The 20,186-nt window shown below is 44.3% G+C and overlaps 1 protein-coding gene across 18 annotated transcripts in view; it reads left to right on the top strand.

Moving 5' to 3' along the window:
* TEDC1 (tubulin epsilon and delta complex 1) overlaps window positions 1–20,186 on the top strand; it is a 61,934-nt gene that overhangs the window by 39,907 nt on the left and 1,841 nt on the right. For 13 of the 18 annotated variants that reach the window (XM_084851013.1, XM_084851023.1, XM_084851008.1 and 10 more), the window contains 2 exons: window positions 8,380–8,466; window positions 16,769–16,972. In XM_084851013.1, the coding sequence (XP_084707139.1) occupies window positions 8,380–8,466; window positions 16,769–16,972 (291 nt within the window). The remainder of the gene's footprint in view (window positions 1–8,379; window positions 8,467–16,768; window positions 16,973–20,186) is intronic. The other 5 variants (XM_084851017.1, XM_084851015.1, XM_084851012.1 and 2 more) reach the window with 1 other exon arrangement.

Genomic DNA, 20,186 nt, shown 5'->3' with positions numbered 1-20,186 from the left:
TTTGACCACCTCCAGCTTACCTTGATTCATTGATCTGACATTCCAGGTTCCTAAACAATATTGTTCTTTACAGCATCGGATTTTCTTTTCACCACCAGACACATCCACAGCTGAGTGTCTTTTCGGCTTTGGCCCAGCCACTTCACTCTTTTTGGCGCTACTTGGAAATACCCTCTGCTCTTCCCCAGTAGTATATTGGACACCTTCCGACCTGAGGGGCTCATCTTCCAGCGTCATCTCTTTTAGCCTTGTGATACGTTCCATGGGGTTTTCTTTGCAAGAATACTGGAGTGGGTTGCCATTTCCTCCTCCAGTGGACCACATTTTGTCAGAACTCTCCACCATGACCTGTCCATCTTGGGTGGCCCTGCACGGCATAGCTTATGGCTTCACTGAGTCACTCAAGCCCCTTCACCACAGCAAGGCAGTGATCCATGAAGGGGACCCCGCTTGTTACCCCTCCCCAATTTGAGAAGATCCCATTGATAAACACCCTTTGAGTCCAAGTCTGTAGCCAGCTGTGGATCCACCAGATCATTGTTTCATCTAGCCCACTTTGAGCTAGTTTGCTCATCAGGAGATCATGGGGCACTTGTCGAAAGCTTTGCTGAAGTCGCGGTATATGATGTCCACAGCATTTCCACAGTCCACAAGGGAGGTGACCTGATTAAAAAATGAGATCAGATTTCTCTGGCAGGGTTTGTTCTTGACAAATCCATGTTGGCTTTGAGTAATCACTGTATTGTTTTCAAGGTGCTTACAGATGGATTGCTTTATAATCTGCTCGAGAATTTTCCCAGGGATTGATGTCAGACTGACTGGTCTATAGTTCCCAGGGTCCTCGTTTTTACCCCTTTTGAAGATAGGAACAACATTAGCCTTCCTCCAGTCATCTGGCACTTCACCCGTCCTCCATGATATCTCAAAGAGATTTGAACTCATTCAGAGTAATTAGGTGTTCCTTGACGATAGGCCTATCGATCTCAAGCTGCAGTCCTGCCCCTGTAGTTCACCTTTGCCAGGGGGGTCATAGTCCCTCTTTTGGGAGAAGACTGAGCCCAAGTAGGAATTGAGCACTTCTGCCTTTTCTTTGTCATCTGTTATCATTTTGCCATCCTTATTTAACAGTTGAACCACCATTTCTTTCCACTGCCTTTTACTATGCACGTAGCTGAAGAAAGCCTTTTTGTTGCGTTCAGCCTCGCTAGCCTTCGCTCGTTCACAGCTTTAGCCTTCCGGACACCATCCCTGCAATTCTGTGCTGCCTGCCTGTACTCTTCCTTCATTGCTTGTCCTTCCTTCCACTTCCTATATGTGTGCTTTTTTGTTTTCAGGTCATCTCTAAGCTTTTGGTGAAGACACATTGGCTTCTCCTGTTGTGTTCCACCTTTTTTTCTTGTTGGAATTGTTTGTAATTGTGCCTTGAGAATTTTCTTTTTTAAAAACTCCTACCCATTTTGGACTCCTTTTCTCATTAGAGTCGCTTGCCAAGGGACCTTACTTATCGTCATCATTCTGAGTTAATTAAAATCGGCTTTCCTAAAATCCAGAGTACACGTTTGGCTACACTCAGCTTTTGCTTCCTTTAGAACCAGGAACTCAAGTACAACATAGTCGCTTTCACCCAGAGTTCCTGTAACGGCTACTTTACCCACTAAGTCATCTCTTTTGGTTAGGATCAAGTCAAGGACAGCTGATCCTCTAGTTCGTACCTCTACTTTCTGTAGGAGGAAGTTATCCACTACACAAGTCAGGAATTTCCTGGAGGGGCCATGTTTTGCAGGATTTGTCTCCCAACCAATTTCGGGAAAATTGAAGTCTCCCATTACTACTACATCGTGCTCCCTTGAAACACTGGCAATTTGCTTTTCAAAAGTTTCATCCTCGTCTTCTCCTTGATTGGGTGGCCAGTAGTAGACTCCGACCACCATGTTCTTTTTATTCATAATCTGGGTTGCTTTTCTCCCCCATTGATCACACTTCTGTCTCAGGCATTGGCTTAGAGATGGTTCCAGGTAATCAGCTACTGTGTGGGAGGAACGCTTACCTGAAACTAAGTTCCTCTGGTATGTGAGCTCTCATCCCTCCCCATGGAATTATTGTCCTAACTGCGTTCTGGAAGGCAAGTCTCATTTGCTTCCCTTCATGGTGCTCACTGTCAGGTTGCTGCTGGCTCTCCTGTTCTATATGTTGTCCTTCAGCTCCATTGTTTGTCATTGGTCTTTTTCTTATCCGCTCCTGGGTTGATAGTAGTATCCACAGAGAATTGCAGTAAGAAATGTGGATCAGGGCAGTCCACAACTGACCAAAATGCAACCCCAGACATTCAGTGTCCTCAGAAGTGATGAACGTGCCTTGCAGTTGACTGCCTGCAGTTGGCTCAGGGATTGCTCTTGAGTGTCTAATCAGATAACTGGGAAAATGTACTGAGCAATGATCAGCAGCAGTGAGGGAGATTGATAATCGACTGACAGCTCCTCCATGTGCCCAGTTATAATGCACATTAATTCCCCTGAGATCACTGTGCACAGATGATCTTGTTAATCAGCTCTTCACATTAGCACAACTGTGATATTTGAGACAAAAGTATTTTTCTTCTTTTGGAAGGATGATTTTTGTTCATGGCAGCTTTTAACGTATTTCTTCAGGTATTATTCTTTAAGCTACATGACTTGTGCTTGCAATTAATTCCCCATTGGGAAGCCTTGGCACCATTCTAATAATGTTCAAGCGGGTCATTCTACTCTGTGGCATTATTACCTTGAGCTAAGCATTTCCCTTGGCCATCATCTGTCACCTAAATGTGCCCGTAGTGAAAATTTTCCATACCAGAAAGAGAATTAATAGAGCTGCAATGCTATAGTTGCTGTCACCATTTTAAAGGAAAGCTTCAGAAAAGAGTTATTTCTTTCCACATTTTATTGGCCAAGCATGTGGAGGTCTTTGGTTCTTGAAAAATGATACTCCGTTTCATCGCAGCCTCCATTAATTCCTAGACTGTGTGGCAGTCATATTCACTGATGGTTACAGTAAGCAAAGCCCCTTTCATATGGAAGGCTGTGGTCACACACACCTATTCCAGATCTCCATTCTGGATTTTCATCCTTTCTAGATGGTTTACAAGGCTTTTAAAAAGGCGTGCCACGACCTAAATGGCACAGTATTATTCCTTTGGTTTTTCATAGGATACAGTAACCTCCTGAAACATTCTGCACACAATGTGTGCAGGAGCGGCTTGGTTCCACTCTGGAAATGTTTTGTTGGCTGTGGGAGGGTTTCTTATTTGTAAGACCTTTCATTAACTCCAGATTAGATTCTGACATCCAGTCTAGCCTCCAATACACGATCAACTGGAACCCACCAGAATCTGGTAGGTCCTTTTTTGGCCGAGAAACAGTTCCCAACAAAAGGGACATCAGAACTCAGTCTGAATTCTAGTTGGGAAGACACTGGGCAGCATATCTAGTTTTAACATATCGACTTGTCCCGCACATACCTTCAAGATCTCAGCCTGCCCTTGGTTCCAGCACGATCTGTTTGGTCAGCCAAACGTTGGCCCATTCAGGACACCTTGTGGCAACAAAAATATGAAAGTATTAACATATTCCAATAAATAATATGGATTAGTGATTCATCACTTGATGCATCAAACACAGAGTTAAAATGTGTATTGTTAATAGAAGGTACCCCCATGCAAGCATTCTAAGAGTTCCTGTTGGTAAATAATGCTTTTTTCTTGCTTGAATTGCAGCACTTGGGAGAGCTGCCAAAACAAGACACAGCAGTGCCAAACTCGAGTGACAGTTCTTTAGAGAGGAAGGAAGGTCTCCCTATCAAAACCTCAGAGGGTGTTTAATCTCTAGTCTTATTTATTTATTTTTCCTCCTGGTCTTAACCCTAGGATTCAGTGCAGGTTAAAGCATTACAAATAAGTTCTAAAAAGTATTACAATTCAAAAAACCTAACCAGTACCGAGTAATTTAACATTCCAGTTATCCCTATCCCTTGAATTTGTTTCAAATCCTGGGACACGTTTTTAGTCTTGGAACAGGATTCTTTTCTTAATACATTTAGCACATCACCCTGATTAAGGTATTAGAGCTAAAATATTCAGATTCTGAATTATCTGTGAGGAAACTAGTAAAACCAGGCAAGACCAGAGCCGACTTCTGTCAAGAGTGGAAAAGTGTGTGTGTGTGTGTGTGCGCGTGGAGAGGGGGGCAGGGGGGCTCTGTTTCACTTGTGCGAGAGGCATTTCATGAAGGAGCGAAGCCCAACATTTCTCCCCACGTCAGGTCATTGTGAAATTTGTTGCTGCTAGTTCTTGAATAAGGCCGTATATCTCATTATAATGTGAAGGAGGCATCTCCCACTATAGCAGAACAATTGATAAGTACTGTCTGTATATCAGGTTTTAGCAATTCATATTTCAACATAATTTTATTTCTGTTCTGGACTATTTTTGGTTTGCAAATAAAATCCCATTATTCATTGTGTGTAAAGTAATGCATTGGGCTAAGATAACGATGGGCTAAGATGTTATATGCTTGGAATTTTCATTTAGTATTTATATACTGCTTTACAGCTTTCAAGACACTTCACTTAAATTATTACAGTAATCCTTACAACAAACTTGGAGGATTAATCGGTATAATTATCCCCGTATTGCACTTGGGAGGCTGAAGCAGAAAGATAGCTGCTAGCCTAAGAGCACCTAGTGAATTTGTGGCTGGGGTAAGATTCAGACCATAGACTTTACAGCTTATACTCTTAACCATTATAGCATGAGCAGAGTGAGAGGATTTGGATTTCTGTGGCAGCCTTACTGGTACAGCCCTACAGAGGCTCTCCCCTCCAGTACTATCATCCCTAGCAGAAACCTACCTAAGCAGGGGGATGGCTGCCTAGGGCATTCTTGCTATTTGGCTGTTTTGTGGAGATCGTGGGGGATGAGCTTCACTATCTCCCTAGGGTTCTAGGGGCATGGCAGGGTTGAGCGGGACCTGGGTAGACAATGAGGGAGACAAATCTATCAGGGAGCTACCCTCCTCCTGAAGACTCAGGCTTGCCGTTTGGGTGTACTCCTGGATTCGGCCCTGAACCTGGATGCCCAGGGGGGTGTCTCCACCAGTGATTTACTCCAAGCCGGCTCCGTGTTGAGGTCGTTAGGGATATGTGACATCATAGCCACCCGTAGCTTATCAGGGAAAACTCAGATTTCCTGAGACTGCTTAAAGTCCAATTCTTTTTCTCAAGTCGGGTTCTCCCCGGTATAGTTGCTGTGTGCCCCAGCCCCCGCATTGAGCTCAGCTGTCAGGAGTGCCCTAGCTGCCTCTTACAGTCCCCTCCAGTAGCCAGCTCAAGACACAGACGACAAGGATTCTTTCCAAGGCTTTATTCCTTTATTACTTAATGACTCTTACAGATACTAATCACTAGCGACTAAGCAAGGAACTCCACTGCGGTAGATAGCAGAGTAGCCTAAGCTCCAGGTAAGGCAGTTGGTCCCCGTTTGAAGGAGAAGGGCGGGAAGACTCTGAAATTATGGGCTATGGAGAGATCCTCCCTCTTACCCTTGGGTCCTCGGGACGCGACCATTGTTTTAGCGCCATATGAGCAGAGCGCCCCCTTTCGGTGTCCTCCATCTGGCGCCATTCCCTGCGTCCTCGCCGAGCGTCCAGCAAGCCCCCCTCCAGCACTCTCTCGCTGCCAGGGTCACTATCCCAGGAATGCTGGCAGGAGGAATCTCAGCCAGCTGCTGTGCTTGTGAGAGATGAGCGAGCTCCTCTCCCACGGATTGCTGTTCTTCCTCAGAATCAGAACTGCTGTGGGGCTCTATGGGCTCAGTTTCCACCCCGACATCAGCTATGCTAGCCCTGCCCAGGGCTATGCCTTTCACTGTGACCCCGGTCAGGGGGTGTTTCCTGTCCTTGCACAAATCTCAGTGTCTTCTGAGAAGTAACTTCCGTTGTGCTGAGTGAGACTTGTCCTCTTGCCCACATCAGAATTTACAGAGATCCCCCTCAATTGAAATGGCATAGTTTAAAGCACATTCCCTAAATGCTGTAAAGCGCGATCTCGAGGCTCCAATTCTCCGTTGTTTGGTTTATTGCCTTTGGAAGTAACTACTTCACAGCTTCATTATAGAGATCCGGCGCAGTAACGGGTTAGAAAGGGGGCTGCTTTCCCACGCCTGTGTTCTCCCCTCCCCCTTTCCCAGCACAAGCATATGTGTGTCTATTCGGAAGTAACTCCCACTGTGCTCAATGAGGCTTGCTCCTGAAATGTAGGTGCATCTGGACTTTCAGGGGAAAGGAAGAAATGGGAGGTGGAGAGGGGGGGAAGTTTCTCTTATTGGTTGAGCAGCCCCTGCCAGTCAGATGACATTTACTCCAACCCCCACCGGGAAGTATGTTCTGTGAAGTGATTTTTACTGGTGCGGAGCACTCCCTCATGGAGACTCCATGGACCAAATCGCAGCAAAGCTGATTCTTTTTTTAAAATCCGGTACTCCCCCGTTCGCTTCTCCTTCTGTTGTCGTGGAGACACGGGCTAGGCTTTGATGGTGGCCAGGCATGCGTTTGCGCAGCTGAGCCTAGTGTGGCAAGTGCACCATTTCTAGAGATGTCTAATCTGGCCACAGCCACACATGCCTTCATTGCGTCCTGTTTGGACTACTGTTACACACTCTACATGGGGCTGCCTTTAAAAACTGTTCAGAAACTTCAGCTGGTCCAGAATGCTGTAGCCAGACTTGTGACCAGAGCCAGTTACAGGGAGCATGTGACTCCTTTGTTACAACAGCTTCACTGACTAGCATAGAATCATAGAGTTGGAAGGGACCTAGGATATCATCAAGTCTAACCCCCTGCTCAATGCAGCCGCAGCATCCCTGACAGATGGCCATCTAACTTCCAACAAAGGAGAACCCAGCACCTCCTGAGGCAATCTGTTCCATTGCCAAACAGCTCTCATTGTTAAGAAGTTTCTCCTAATGTTTAGCCAAAATCTGCTTCCCTGTAATTTCCACCCATTGGTTCTAGGCCTGCCCTTGGGAGCAGCAGAGAACAAGTCTGCACCATCTTCTGCATGGCAGCTTTTCAGATATTTGAAGACCTGCGGTCATGTCTCCCCTTAATCCTCTTTTCCCCAAGTTAAACATACCTAGCTCTTTCAACTGCTCCAGCTCCTCATAGGACTTGGTTTCCAGACCCCTCCCTCACCATCCTGGTTAACTCGCGTTCACCATGTTCTTGTACCCTCTGCCATGCCATGATTGAAGATTTGGTTCATTCTATTTTATATTGTACTTTTGTTCCTAGAACTAGATTTGAGATGGCTAGATTGGAATGAGCAATGCTGATCCTCCTATCGCTTCAGGATTCAGATAAATACTACTTACAGGGTATCCCCATTTGCTTTGAAAGCATATAATGTTCCAAATAAATACATACAGGCTGTTGTGGTGTCCTGCTATCGGGATCATTTAATTTAACATAACTATTGCAGGCTTCCACTAGAAAATGTTCTGAAGATTATTTAACTTAATTCACCCTTCTAGATGTATGCTTTCTTTAGATAGGGAAAGAAGTACGCATGTGGTGTTTTCTGTTGCTCGTAATTATTGTTGTATTGACCGGAGGTCTTAAAATTGACAGACACGATAGTTCACTAGGCTCTCGCATCAGCAGATGTTGCTCTAGTTCTCACAGAGGAAGCAGAACTTCAGTACCACGTCACATTGCCGACAGGACCTTGCATGATGGTATGCTCCTCCTCATAAAAGGGTTTCTGCCTTGCACTTGGAAAACTGGAATGCCAGGAGAAAGGTTCTACTCCAGCATAGGGAGAATAATTGTTTGGGGGAGCGTTCCACCATGTGTGTCCCCACCTGCAAGCTGCAGCGGTTCAGCAGAAGCACAGATCTGGTGCTTCAGTGAGCACTTGGTAGTGTAGTGCCATAAGAGTGTCGAGCTGTGAACCATAGGTCCTCAGCGCAATCTAATCTTGGCCACAAACATTCTCGCTGTACATTGGCTCCCCCCACCCGCTTCTGCAAAAGGTAGATCAATGACCTTTCCTAAGCCGAGGTTGTTAGGATTAATGGGATAACGTATGTGAAGCACTCTAAAGGACTAAATAAGTGCAAAATCATATTAATATTAATATGAAGTTAATTTCTTAAAATCTGGCTTCACTACCTTGAGCGTTGGCATGCAGAATTTGGCTTCTGCACTAGAGTAGTCCAGTGAGCTCTGTGCTGAGAGGCTGTATAACTTTTAGTTGTATTGCAGTAATTTGATGCACTTATTAATTGATTACGTTCTTAAACTGCTCATTAACCAAGTTCTCTGAGACAGGTGTTTTCCTTTTGTTTAGTTGTTGCAGTTTGTGGAATCTGATAGCTCTCGACTGGAAGCCTTTCTGAAATGGAAGCCTATGGAACCGGTTTATTGGCATTGGATGGTATGGCTTGATATTTGGGGTGCATTCCATAGATGGGCTACATAGTATATATTACTGTTTGTTTTGCAAAAAGGTTCATACATTTTGCTGACCTCCCCTTTCAGCCAAGCATACTGTTCTCTGTAAAAAAGATGGAGGAGACAATAATTATGAATAACGGGATCCTTTATTAAGGGCTGTATAAAAGCTAAGCAGTGTGCAGTGGACCTTAGGGGATTGTAGCTGAAATGCAGGGCTCCTGTTGAAGCTTGTGGCAGCAGATGATCCGTCATCTCTGCTGATGAGAATGTCAAGACTGCAATGCAACCTCCATACTCGTAACTCACTTCCACCCCCAAGCCCAGAGCATGCCCTGCTGTGACCCTGTGCCTGCTTGGGTGGCACAAAAACATTCTGTTCTCCTACTACTTTACAATCAAGTAAGACGATGAACTTAACTCTCAGACTAGGAGCTTTTGTTATAAGCCGCCTACGTTCCATCCTTTTTGTGGTTTAGCTAGTACCAGTGAAAGGAAGTTCTCCTAGATCTCCCTTTTGTTCCTTAAAGGGGTCATCCTATGTATGTTTAGCCAAGAAAAAGCTGTACAACTCCCAGCTTTGTTGTACAGCTTCTTACAGTTGTACAACTCCTCCATACTGGCTGGAGGATGCTGGGAGTTGTAGGACTTTTCCCTGGCTAAACATGCTCTATCTTGTCTGCAGTGTGAGACTAAGGGTGATTTCCATACATCTGCAGTTATCACAAATGGAAATGTCCATCCTTCATTTTTAATGCTTTTAAAAATGTGGTATTACAAATTTTTCTATTAAAAATGACTTCTCCAAAGAGGGGTTTTAAATAGGAGTGTACAGCAACCGCAGGATTTGGTTTGGACTCTGCTTTGGCAGTTGGAAAGCAGCCTAATTCAGCTTGGACCGTTTTGGAGGCCAACTGATTCAGCTCGGGTCCAAAACAGAACCTCATTTCTGGAAATCTGAAGCTTCATGCCTCCCCATTGATTGTCGTTGGGAAACAAAAACAGTTATAACATTTTTGCTTTTTGACAAAGTATTACAATACTCAGACTAGAGACACACAGACCAAAATAGAGAACACTAAACTTAAATCAAAAGCAAACCCATACAACTATGTCCAAATTTGCAGGAGGTCAGGAGAGGGTGTTTGGGGATAAGGGAAGTGACACTGCCTATATAGAATGACTAACAAACAGCAGCAAACACTTAAGATGGATGCAAACAATGGCAGCAAGAATAAATTAAAAGTATGAAGAATTGGATTTTGGGCAAGGATTTTAGGATAGACTGGATTGGAAAGTAAAGGATTGGTTGGAATAAAGAAGGAAACGGGTTTATGAATGGGTAAAATAGGTTCTCCCCTTCATGGATCACTGCCTTGTTGTGGTGAAGGGACTTGCGTAACTCAGTGAAGCCATAAGCTATGCCGTGCAGGGCCACCCAAGACGGACAGGTCATGGCAGAGAGTTCTGACAAAATGTGGTCCACTGGAGAAGGAAATCGCAACCCACTCCAGTATTCTTGCCAAGAAAACCCCATGGAACGTATCACAAGGCTAAAAGATACGACGCCGGAAGATGAGACCCTCAGGTCGGAAGGTGTCCAATATACTACTGGGGAAGAGAAGAGGGAATTTCCAAGTAGCGCCAGAAAGAGTGAAGTGGCTGGGCCAAAGCCGAAAGGACACTCAGCTGTGGATGTGTCTGGTGGTGAAAAGAAAGTCCGATGCTGTAAAGAACAATATTGTTTAGGAACCTGGAATGTCAGATCAATGAATCAAGGTAAGCTGGAGGTGGTCAAACATGAGATGGCAAGACTGAACATCGACATCTTGGGAATCAGCAAACTAAAATGGACAGGCATGGGCGAATTTAATTTAGGCGACCATTATATCTACAACTGTGGACAAGAATCCCTTAGAAGAAATGGAGTAGCACTCATAGTCAACAAAAGGGTGGGAAAAGCAGTACTGGGGTACAATCTCAAACACAATAGAATTATCTCAGTAGGAATCCAAGGCAAACCATTCATCACAGTAATTCAAGTCTATGCCCCAACCACTGAGGCCGAAGAAGCTGAGGTCGATCGGTTCTTTGAAGACCTACAACACCTTCTAGAACTAACACCAAAAAAAGATGTCCTCTTCATCATAGGGGATTGGAATGCTAAAGTAGGAAGTCAAGAAATCACCAGGATAACAGGCAAGCATGGCCTTGGTGTACAAAATGAAGCAGGACAAAGGCTAATAGAGTTTTGCCAAGAGAACACACTGATCATAGCAAACACTCTTTTCCAACAGCACAAGAGGCGACTCTACACATGGACATCACCAGATGGTCAGTATTGAAATCAGATTGATTATGTCCTTTGCAGCCAAAGATGGAGAAGCTCTATACAGTCAGTAAAAACAAGACCTGGAGCTGATTGTGGCTCAGATCATGAGCTACTTGTTGCAAAATTTCGGCTTAAATTGAAGAATGTAGGGAAAACCACTAAACCGTTCAGGTATGACCTAAATCATATCCCTTATGAATGTACAGTGGAGGTGAGGAATAGATTTCAGGGATTAGATCTGATAGATAGAGTGCCTGAGGAACTATGGACGGAGGTCCGTAACATTGTTGAGGAGGCAGCAACGAAATCCATCCCAAAGAAAAAGAAATGCAAGAAAGCCAAGTGGCTGTCTGATGAGGCTTTACAAGTAGCTGAGGAAAGACGGGAAGCGAAAAGCAAAGGAGAAAGGGGAAGATATACCCAACTGAATGCAGAGTTCCAGAGAATAGCAAGGAGAGACAAGAAGGCCTTCTTCAATGAACAATGCAAAGAAATAGAAGAAAAAAACAGAATGGGAAAGACTAGAGATCTTTTCAAGAAAATTGGAGATCTCAAGGGAACGTTTTGTGCAAAGACGGGCATGATAAAGGACAAAGAAGGCAGGGACCTAACAGAAGCAGATGAGATTAAGAAGAGGTGGAAAGAATACACAGAAGAACTATACAGAAAAGATCTGAATGTCCCTGATAGCCATGATAGTGCGGTCACTGAACTTGAGCCGGACATCCTAGAGAGAGAAGTCAAGTGGGCCTTAGGAAGCATTACTAACAACAAAGCTAGCGGAGATGACAGTATTCCAGCTGAGCTATTTAAAATCCTAAAAGATGATGCTGTTAAAGTGCTGCACTCAGTGTGCCAACAAATTTGGAAAACTCAGCAGTGGCCACAATACTGGAAAAGATCAGTTTACATTCCAATTCCAAAGAAGGGCAATGCTAAAGATTGTACAAACTACCATACAATTGTGCTCATTTCACATGCCAGCAAGGTTATGCTCAAAATCCTACAAGCTAGGCTTCAGCAGCATGTGAACTGAGAACTACCGGAAGTACAAACGGGGTTTCGGAGGGGCAGAGGAACTAGAGATCAAATCGCCAATATTCGCTGCATCATGGAGAAAGCAAGAGAATTCCAGAGAAACGTCTATTTCTGCTTCATTGACTACGCTAAAGCCTTTGATTGTGTGGATCACAACAAACTCTGGCAAATTCTTAAAGAGATGGGAGTACCAGACCACCTTACATGACTCCGGAGAATCCTGTATGAGGGTCAAGAAGCAACAGTAAGAACCGGACATGGAACAACCGATTGATTCAAAATTGGGAAAGGAGTACAGCAAGGCTGTATATTGTCATCCTGCTTTTTTAACTTATATGCAGAGTACATCATGAGAAACGCCGGGTTGGATGAATCACAGGTTGGAATTAAGATTGCTGAGAGAATTATCAACAACCTCCGATACGCAGACGATACCACCCTAATGGCAGAAAGTGAAGAGGATCTGAAGAGCCTCTTGTTGAGGGTGAAAGAGGAGAGTGCAAAAGTTGGTTTGAAACTCAACATTAAAAAAACTAAGATCATGGCATCTGGCCCCATCACTTCCTGGCATATAGAAGGGGAAGAAATGGAAGCAGTGACAGATTTTACTTTCTTGGGCTCCAAGATCACTGCAGACAGTGACTGTAGCCATGGAATTAAAAGAGGCTTGCTCCTTGGGAGGAAAGCTATGGCAAACCTAGACAGCATAGTAAGAAGTAGACATCACCTTGCCGACAAAGGTCCGTCTAATCAAAGCTATGGTTTTCCCAGTAGTAATGTATGGCTGTGAGAGCTGGACTATAAGGAAGGCTGAGTGCCGAAGAATGGATGCTTTCGAACTGTGGTGCTGGAGAAGACTCTTACGAGTCCCCTGGACTGTAAGGAGGTCGAATCAGTCAATCCTAAAGGAAATCAACCCTGAGTGCTCCTTGGAAGGACAGATACTGAAGCTGAAGTTCAAATATTTTGGCCACCTAATGCGAACACAAAACTCCCTGGAAAAGACCCTGATGCTGGGAAAGACTGAAGGCAAAAGGAGAAGGGGACGGCAGTGGATGAGATGGCCAGATAGCATCACCGATGCAATGAACATGGACTTGAGCACGCTCCGGGAGAGAGCGCAGGACCTGGCGTGCTATGGTCCATGGGGTCACGAAGAGTCGGATACGACTGAACAACAAATACAAAAATAGGTTCTAGTAAAAAACACAAGCTAAAAGCCTCTTAAATACTACCACAGTCCTTTAAATGTTCCTGCTCAAAAGACAGACAACTAGCAAAGAGCACAGAACAGATTAGAAGCAAGTTGATATCTTACTTCAACTGTGATTGGAGGCCTTAGTAAAATCATTCCCTGTGATTAGAAGATAGACCTGTGTCCTGGCCCAACACTTTCAGGTACAACACACCTTTATTTGATAGAAAATGCTGCAGCGTGGGAAGTTCACTCTCTGCGCAGCGAAATCAACTCCCCCCTGCATGCTAGGCGCCACTAGCTTTTTGTTAGGCAATTGATTACACAGCCCCCTGATCATGCGCAGAATGCTCGTTGACCAAAAAGGAAGTCTAGTTTAACCACAAGTTCTTAAACCATTGGCTGGTCTGTCTGGAGAATGGTGACATACAGGCAGTTCCCTATTGGGCTTGTTCACATATAGAAACTTTTGCTGGTTAAGCAAACTGCTTTTCAGAACTTTGTAGATCTTGAATTTTTCAGAGAGAGAGGGTGGGGTGGTCATTTTATTTATTTATTTATTTATTGCATTTATACCCCGCCTTTCTCCCTCTCACAAGGAACTCAAGGAATGTACACATTCAAAAATTCCACAGTGAAGATACCCAGGCCCAGCCTTCACTGGGCCTCAATATGGCTTCACTCTGGTCCATTACAGCTGGCCATAACACCTGTCAGATATGAAGCTATACTTCCAACTCTCCCTCTCCCAACACTGGTGGTTTCCTTAAATGGAAAGTTTGGAGAGAAATGTTGTGATTTTTGCAGGTAAGATTTGGTGGACCCTTGCTTTGGTTTGGATGAATCCCAAATCTGTTTGAATTAGCCCAGTTCAGGAGTCATCAAAATTCAATGTACACCCCTGGTTTTAAACTTCATGGCAAATGGTGGAGCACTGTAATTTTCACAGCTCACAGAATTTAGTCAAGAAGCATGTTTGAAATTTCAGACTTTCCTGAATGGTGTTGAATAACAAGGTAACGAGTGGGGTACCGCAGGGCTCAGTCCTGGGCCCAGTGCTCTTCAACATTTTTATGAATGACTTGGAGGAGGAGGTGCAGGGAATGCTGATCAAATTTGCAGATGACACAAAATTGGGCGGGATAGCTAATACTTTGGAAGACAGAAACAAAATTCAAAGTGATCTGGATAGACTGGAGCGCTGGGCAGAAAACAACAGAATGACATTTAATAGGGATCAATGCCAACTTCTGCACCTAGGAAAAAGAAAACAAATGCACAGTTACAAGATGGGGGATATGTGGCTCAACAGCACTACAAGCGAGAAGGATCTTGGAATTGTTGTCAATCACAAGCTGAATATGAGCCAACAATGTGATGTGACTGCAAAAAAGGCAAATGCCATTTTGGGCTGCATTCATAGAAGCATAGCTTCCAAATCCTGGGAAGTACTAGTTCCCCTCGCACTGGTTAGGCCTCATCTGGAGTACTTTGTCCAGTTCTGGGCGCCACACTTTTAAGAAGAATGCAGACAAACTGGAGAGGGTTCAGAGGAGGGCAACAAAAATGATCAGCGGACTGGAAACAAAGCCCTATGAAGAGAGACGGAAAGAACTGGGCATGTTTAGCCTTGAGAAGAGAAGACTGAGGGGAGATATGATAGCACTCTTCAAGTACTTGAAAGGTTGTCACAGAGAAGAAGGCCAGGATCTCTTCTTGATCATCCCAGAGTGCAGGACACGGAATCATGGGCTCAAGTTACAGGAAGCCAGATTCTGGCTGACCATCAGGAAAAACTTCCTGACTGTTAGAGCAATACGACAATGGCATCAATTCCCTAGGGAGGTGGTGGGCTCTCCCACACTGGAGGCGTTCAAGACGAGGCTGGACAGCCATCTGTCAGGGATGCTCTGACTTGGATTCCTGCATTGAGCAGGGGGTTGGACTCAGTGGCCTTGTAGGCCCCTTCCAACCCTACTCAATGGGTAACCCAATCACAACATTTTAAATTTTTACTGAAAAAGTATTATTATTATAAAAATAAATTAAGTGGTACACACACACACACACACACGAAAACATGAGCAAAAGAAAGTAAGAAAACAACCAGGGTTGAATGCATCCAACTAATTCTAGCTAGACCGCCCCAATTTTATCCAAGTTCTTCCTAGTGATCTCTTTCTTTCAGAGTTATCAAGTTTTAAAAGCAGCGTTCTTTCTTCATCTTATTCCTTCCCTCCTTCCAGCCTCTCAACCTTCTCTCTCTCTCTCCCTCCCTCTCTCTCTTCCTCTCTGCCTTTTGACCTGAACTTTCTATATGTTAAAGTTCACCTGTGGTCTTGTAACTCTGACCAATCAGGAGGGCTCATCCTAAATTCCTTCTGCTGACTGTTTGCACACATTTTTGCAAAACCAAGACCACTGGCATCCTGCAGACCTTTGAGCATACGATGTGTAAGCAACCCCCTTTGCAAGCTCCTTATCTTGTTTCAACATCTACTTGAACCTTCTGGTCTGTGGCTTGCTCTGTAGACTTGGGCACCAAGACCTAGTAAAACATAACTGAATGTTTAACCTTTTGGTTTTACAGTGGCCAGCACACACAGAGAGAAAAATTAACCCCATAACATCCAAAATATAATATACAAAATTATAAAAAACAGTTCTGTTGCTTTGGTCCCACATATGCATGTGTATTTGTACTGACTTGCCTGGGAGCCCTGTTCATCTTGTAGAATGAGAGAGAAAGTAAACTGATAAACCCATTACTACAGCACCTTCATTACTGGTGAAATTCTGCAAGGTTTTACATTACAGAAGCAAAATAAAAAGTAGCTTCTAAGGTTGCCCTCTGGGTTTGGAAAATGTTTCAAAATAATATTTAGGGACTAGTCCTCCATAGATACTTTTAGGGGCAATCATTCAGTTTCTAGGAACCTGAGAGATCAGTGCCTGGAACTCTTTCAGCCCCACGGATATCTAATTTAAATACCTACAGTAGTAAGTAATACAACAAACAATTGTTGTTACAATATATTAATTATTGTTGTAATGATGTAAGGAATTCCTTTCAACATATTTGTATTTAGCAAGGTTAGAAATTTTAATGTTCAGCACATCTCTTAAAGGTGATGTTTCTTCCCAGCAGAGCTCCTCAGCAAAGGGATCAAGAGTCAAAAGAAATTTCCGTATTGGGAGAGATAATGGTAGTTGGCAATCTGTTATTTCACTACATGATCGTCTTCTGATTTCAGGGATCATTTGGTCTAATTTCTATAGAGAACTACTTTGGAGTCACTGTAGGGCAGTTATATTAGGTGCCCCACATGCTATGATTTGCATGCGTAAGCTACACTTATTTTGGATTTGGATTATTTGCTCTTAAAATGGAGTTAATTGTTGTGGCCACTTGCAAGTGCCTAAGCAAATCCTCTTGCTGGGAGCAAACTATGGAGAATAGAATCTGTGTCACTGGAAGGAGTGCATATCCTTCCACAAATAGAGCTTGGATATTATAGTGCTTTTTTGACTTATTATTTTGCCGTGTTCTAAGATTAATGTTGTAACAAGGCCCTCTATCAGATAGGGCTTTGGCTATTGGAATGTATAGAAATAGAATATAATGTAATTTATTTTATTTATTTATTTTATATAAATAAAATAAAAACTGTGGGTTATAAAAAATAATGAAACTTTGGAATTCCCCTCCCCACTTCACAGGAGACTGTTTTGGATCCTGAAACAGAAGATGCAAAACCCCACAATGTGTGTAATGAGGACACTCTTTTGCCAAGTGCTGGCCTGGGTTGCTATGGCTTTAGCAGAACTATTGAAGAACTTGACAGATGCAGGAAAAATCTGATGAGCCTTTGTGATGAGCTGCGTGAGCTTGTAACATACAGGAAACGGGGCTGCTGTGGAAAGGTAAGGGCTGATTTGGAAGCCTGTTAGAAATCAGGTTTGATTGAATTCAGAACTCTCTTTTATTTATTGTTCATTTCATTAATTTCATTTCTATACTGGCCAATAGTCACAGCTCTCTGGGCAGTTCACAAAAATTACAAACTAAAAATAAAACATAATATAAAATCTTTAACATACAACATTTAAAAATAATTTAAAACGGCTAAAAAAAACCGAGTTACAATAAGGGTAACCAGGGTCTAATAAAACAACTGACATTAAAAGCCCTATCATATGCTGCCAAATGCCTGGGAGAAGAGGAAAGTCTTAACCTGATACTGAAAGGATGACAATGTTGGCACCAAATGGACCTCAGTGGGGAGCACATCTTGCAGCCATGGACAGAGCACTAAGAAGGCTGCTTGTCGTCTGGCCTTCCCAGCACCTCACAAGATGCATGGCCATTGTCCTGCCTTTCTGTGATGGAAATATGTTTCTGTTTTCCCATGTACAGGCAACCTGCTCATAATAATGAATTCTGATGTTCAACTATGTTACATGCTTGTCTTAAACATCAGTTCAGGAAAATTCCATTTCCAGGCTACCCAGAGGGTCCAATTCAGTTGTGGACTTCACACTTGCTCATGCTTCTTTTTTGTGCTCACTGTGACTCACACATATGGGTTCTGCATCTGCGTCTGTGCAGAGCAATGTTTGGAACCTTCTAGAGCTGAGTAGAGTTTTGGCGGGAGTTCCCCATTCTGCTCTTTGCACACTTCTAGGCGTGGCTCCCACCTTCCCGCTCTGTTCCTTTTCGTCCAGCACAGCATTCTGGAACGTTCTCTGTGTTACCCAGTCTTTTTACCTTATATCTCAAGCCTGCTGGGCAGAATTTATTTCCTTTAATTTAATTTACTTTGTTTTGTTTTCTTTTTTAAATTGTCCCCTTTAGTCAGCATTTGAGGATCCAGCAGCTGCTGGGCTTAATGGCAGCCACCACCTTGGTAGTCCCTCATGCCAGGCTTTGCAGAAGGCCTCTCCACCACTGGTTTCCTGTTTCACCCTGCCAGTCCAAATTCCTTATTCTTCCATCAGTGCTTTGTTCTCTTACGATTGTGGAGATTGCTTTGGAACCTACTTCAGGGGATTCACTTTGATTTGTATGCCCTGCATATTGCAGTCTTGACAGATGCTGCTCTTTTCGAGTTGAGGTGCTCATTGCAGAGGACACACCTCTTGGTCTTCCCTGGACCTCTCAGGGCACTTCTGCTTAGATCAGTGCACTGGAACATCTGGTGGTTCTCTAGCAAGGTGATGCAAACAGCAACTGACAACCATGCAACCAAGTATTTTTTAAAGAACCAAGGGCTCAGGCTCAATTACTCTTTCCAGCATTGCTTACCAACTTTGAGATGGGTACATAGTGATTGCTCCTGGTGCTATTCATGTTGCCAACTGCAGAAACATCCTCCCAGATGCCTTTTAACAGACAACACAGGAATGGTTAGTGCCAACTACCTGGCTATGATTTTCTCTTGCTGGGACATCCCGTGTCTGGCCATCTCCAATCTCTCGGCAAACTAAGTGCTGGCAGAATGGGTCACGGCCCCCTCTGCATCCTGGGTGAGAGACTTGGGGCTCATGAATGTGTTCTTACATATCCCTTCCGTGCCTTGGACTACTGTTGAGATAATGCATGACGCTGCAGATTACATTTTCAGTTAGGAGAGAGTTTGAGTTGGGTGGTTAGCTCTGTGTACAGGTTTCTGTGTCTTCTGTGCTCACGACAGATCCTGCCTTCCTGCAGAAGGTGAACTCTGTTCACCTGTTCGCAGATCGCAGGGGTTTGTTCCTTACATTTATTTATATGCCGCCTTCCAGGATATAAATCCTACCAAGGCAGCTTACAAGCAACATAAAAATTTATCACAATAAACAATATTAACAGTTCTTTTGAAAACGCAGCAGAATCCTTCCCACAGGGCAGTTGGTGAAAGATGTCCCTGCAGTGGCGGGAATCCAGCCAGAGCAGGCCTTGATCTCCCTCTCCTGGAACGCTTCCTGCAGGGCAATTCAGGGTAGATGGCCCTGTGGGGGAGTTCAGCTGGGGCAGCTCTTGAGGTCTCCTTCGGCTGCCTCTGTCCCTCCCTCTCCTGTTGTGCTCCCTGCCTTCATGTTAACATAGTAACGGTGAACTCATTCTCCAAGTGCCAATCCTTATGTAGCCACAGTGGTACCTCCCACACACAACAAGGAGGTTTTAGCATATTCGGAGGAACTTCAAGGTCTACAGAAGTGGGGGCACTCCACTCCCAACAACCCAAGGAGGACTGAGCATGCTCATTAGCCAGGAACGCGGAGTCTCGGGGGGGGGGGCGTGGCGTGGCATGGCTGGAACCCTAAATTGGCGCACTCCACACTGCAACGTTTTGCTGCAGATTCCATTTGTCAAGTCTGTGGCTGAGATAAATCCATGATTCAGGTTTGTTTCTTTTTTAAAAGGGAAATGGAGGGCGGAGGAAGATTTTGCCCCGGGCAGCTTATCGTGAAGTTTATATAGTGGGAGGGGATGCCTTTTACATTTCCAAAGCAGTGTCTCTCTCCCTGTCACCTAGCTATAGAATACCTGGGTTTGAGTCTGGCAGCCCTCTAGCACTACGCAGCACAGCAGAGGAAGGCCTGGGAGGGGAGGAAGAAACATGTCTTCTATCCCTTCCTCTCCTGAAAATTTACCACCGCCCTGAGAAGCTTCAACAGCACTAAAAAGCTCCTCTTTGGGGCGGGGATACACTGTACCATTTTGTTGTAGGTTTCATTCCTAGGTCAAAACATCTGGAGGGCCACAACTCCCATCATCCCTCACCATTGGCCATGCTGGCTAGGGCTGATGGGAGTTGTAGGCCAAAACCATTGGAAGGCCGCAAGTCGCCCACCTCTGGCATAGAGGCTCTGCAGAACATGCCTAATTGTTAAATCCTAGTTTTTGTTGTTGTTGTTCGGTCGTGCAGTCGTGCCCGACTCTTCGTGACCCCATGGACCATAGCACGCCAGGCCTTCCTGTCCTGCGCTCTCTCCCGGAGCGTGCTCAAGTCCATATTCATTGCATCGGTGATGCTATCTAGCCATCTCATCCTCTGCTGTCCCCTTCTCGTTTTACCTTCAATCTTTCCCAGCATTGAAGTCTTTAAAGGTTTTTAAATGAGTTTTTAAATGAGTGCAAATATTTACAGTGGTG

Source organism: Heloderma suspectum, chromosome 4, assembly GCF_057233095.1.
Source record: "Heloderma suspectum isolate Gila_16-S chromosome 4, 16-S_ref, whole genome shotgun sequence".
Lineage (NCBI taxonomy): Eukaryota > Metazoa > Chordata > Lepidosauria > Squamata > Helodermatidae > Heloderma > Heloderma suspectum.
This window is presented reverse-complemented; position numbering and strand designations above follow the sequence as displayed.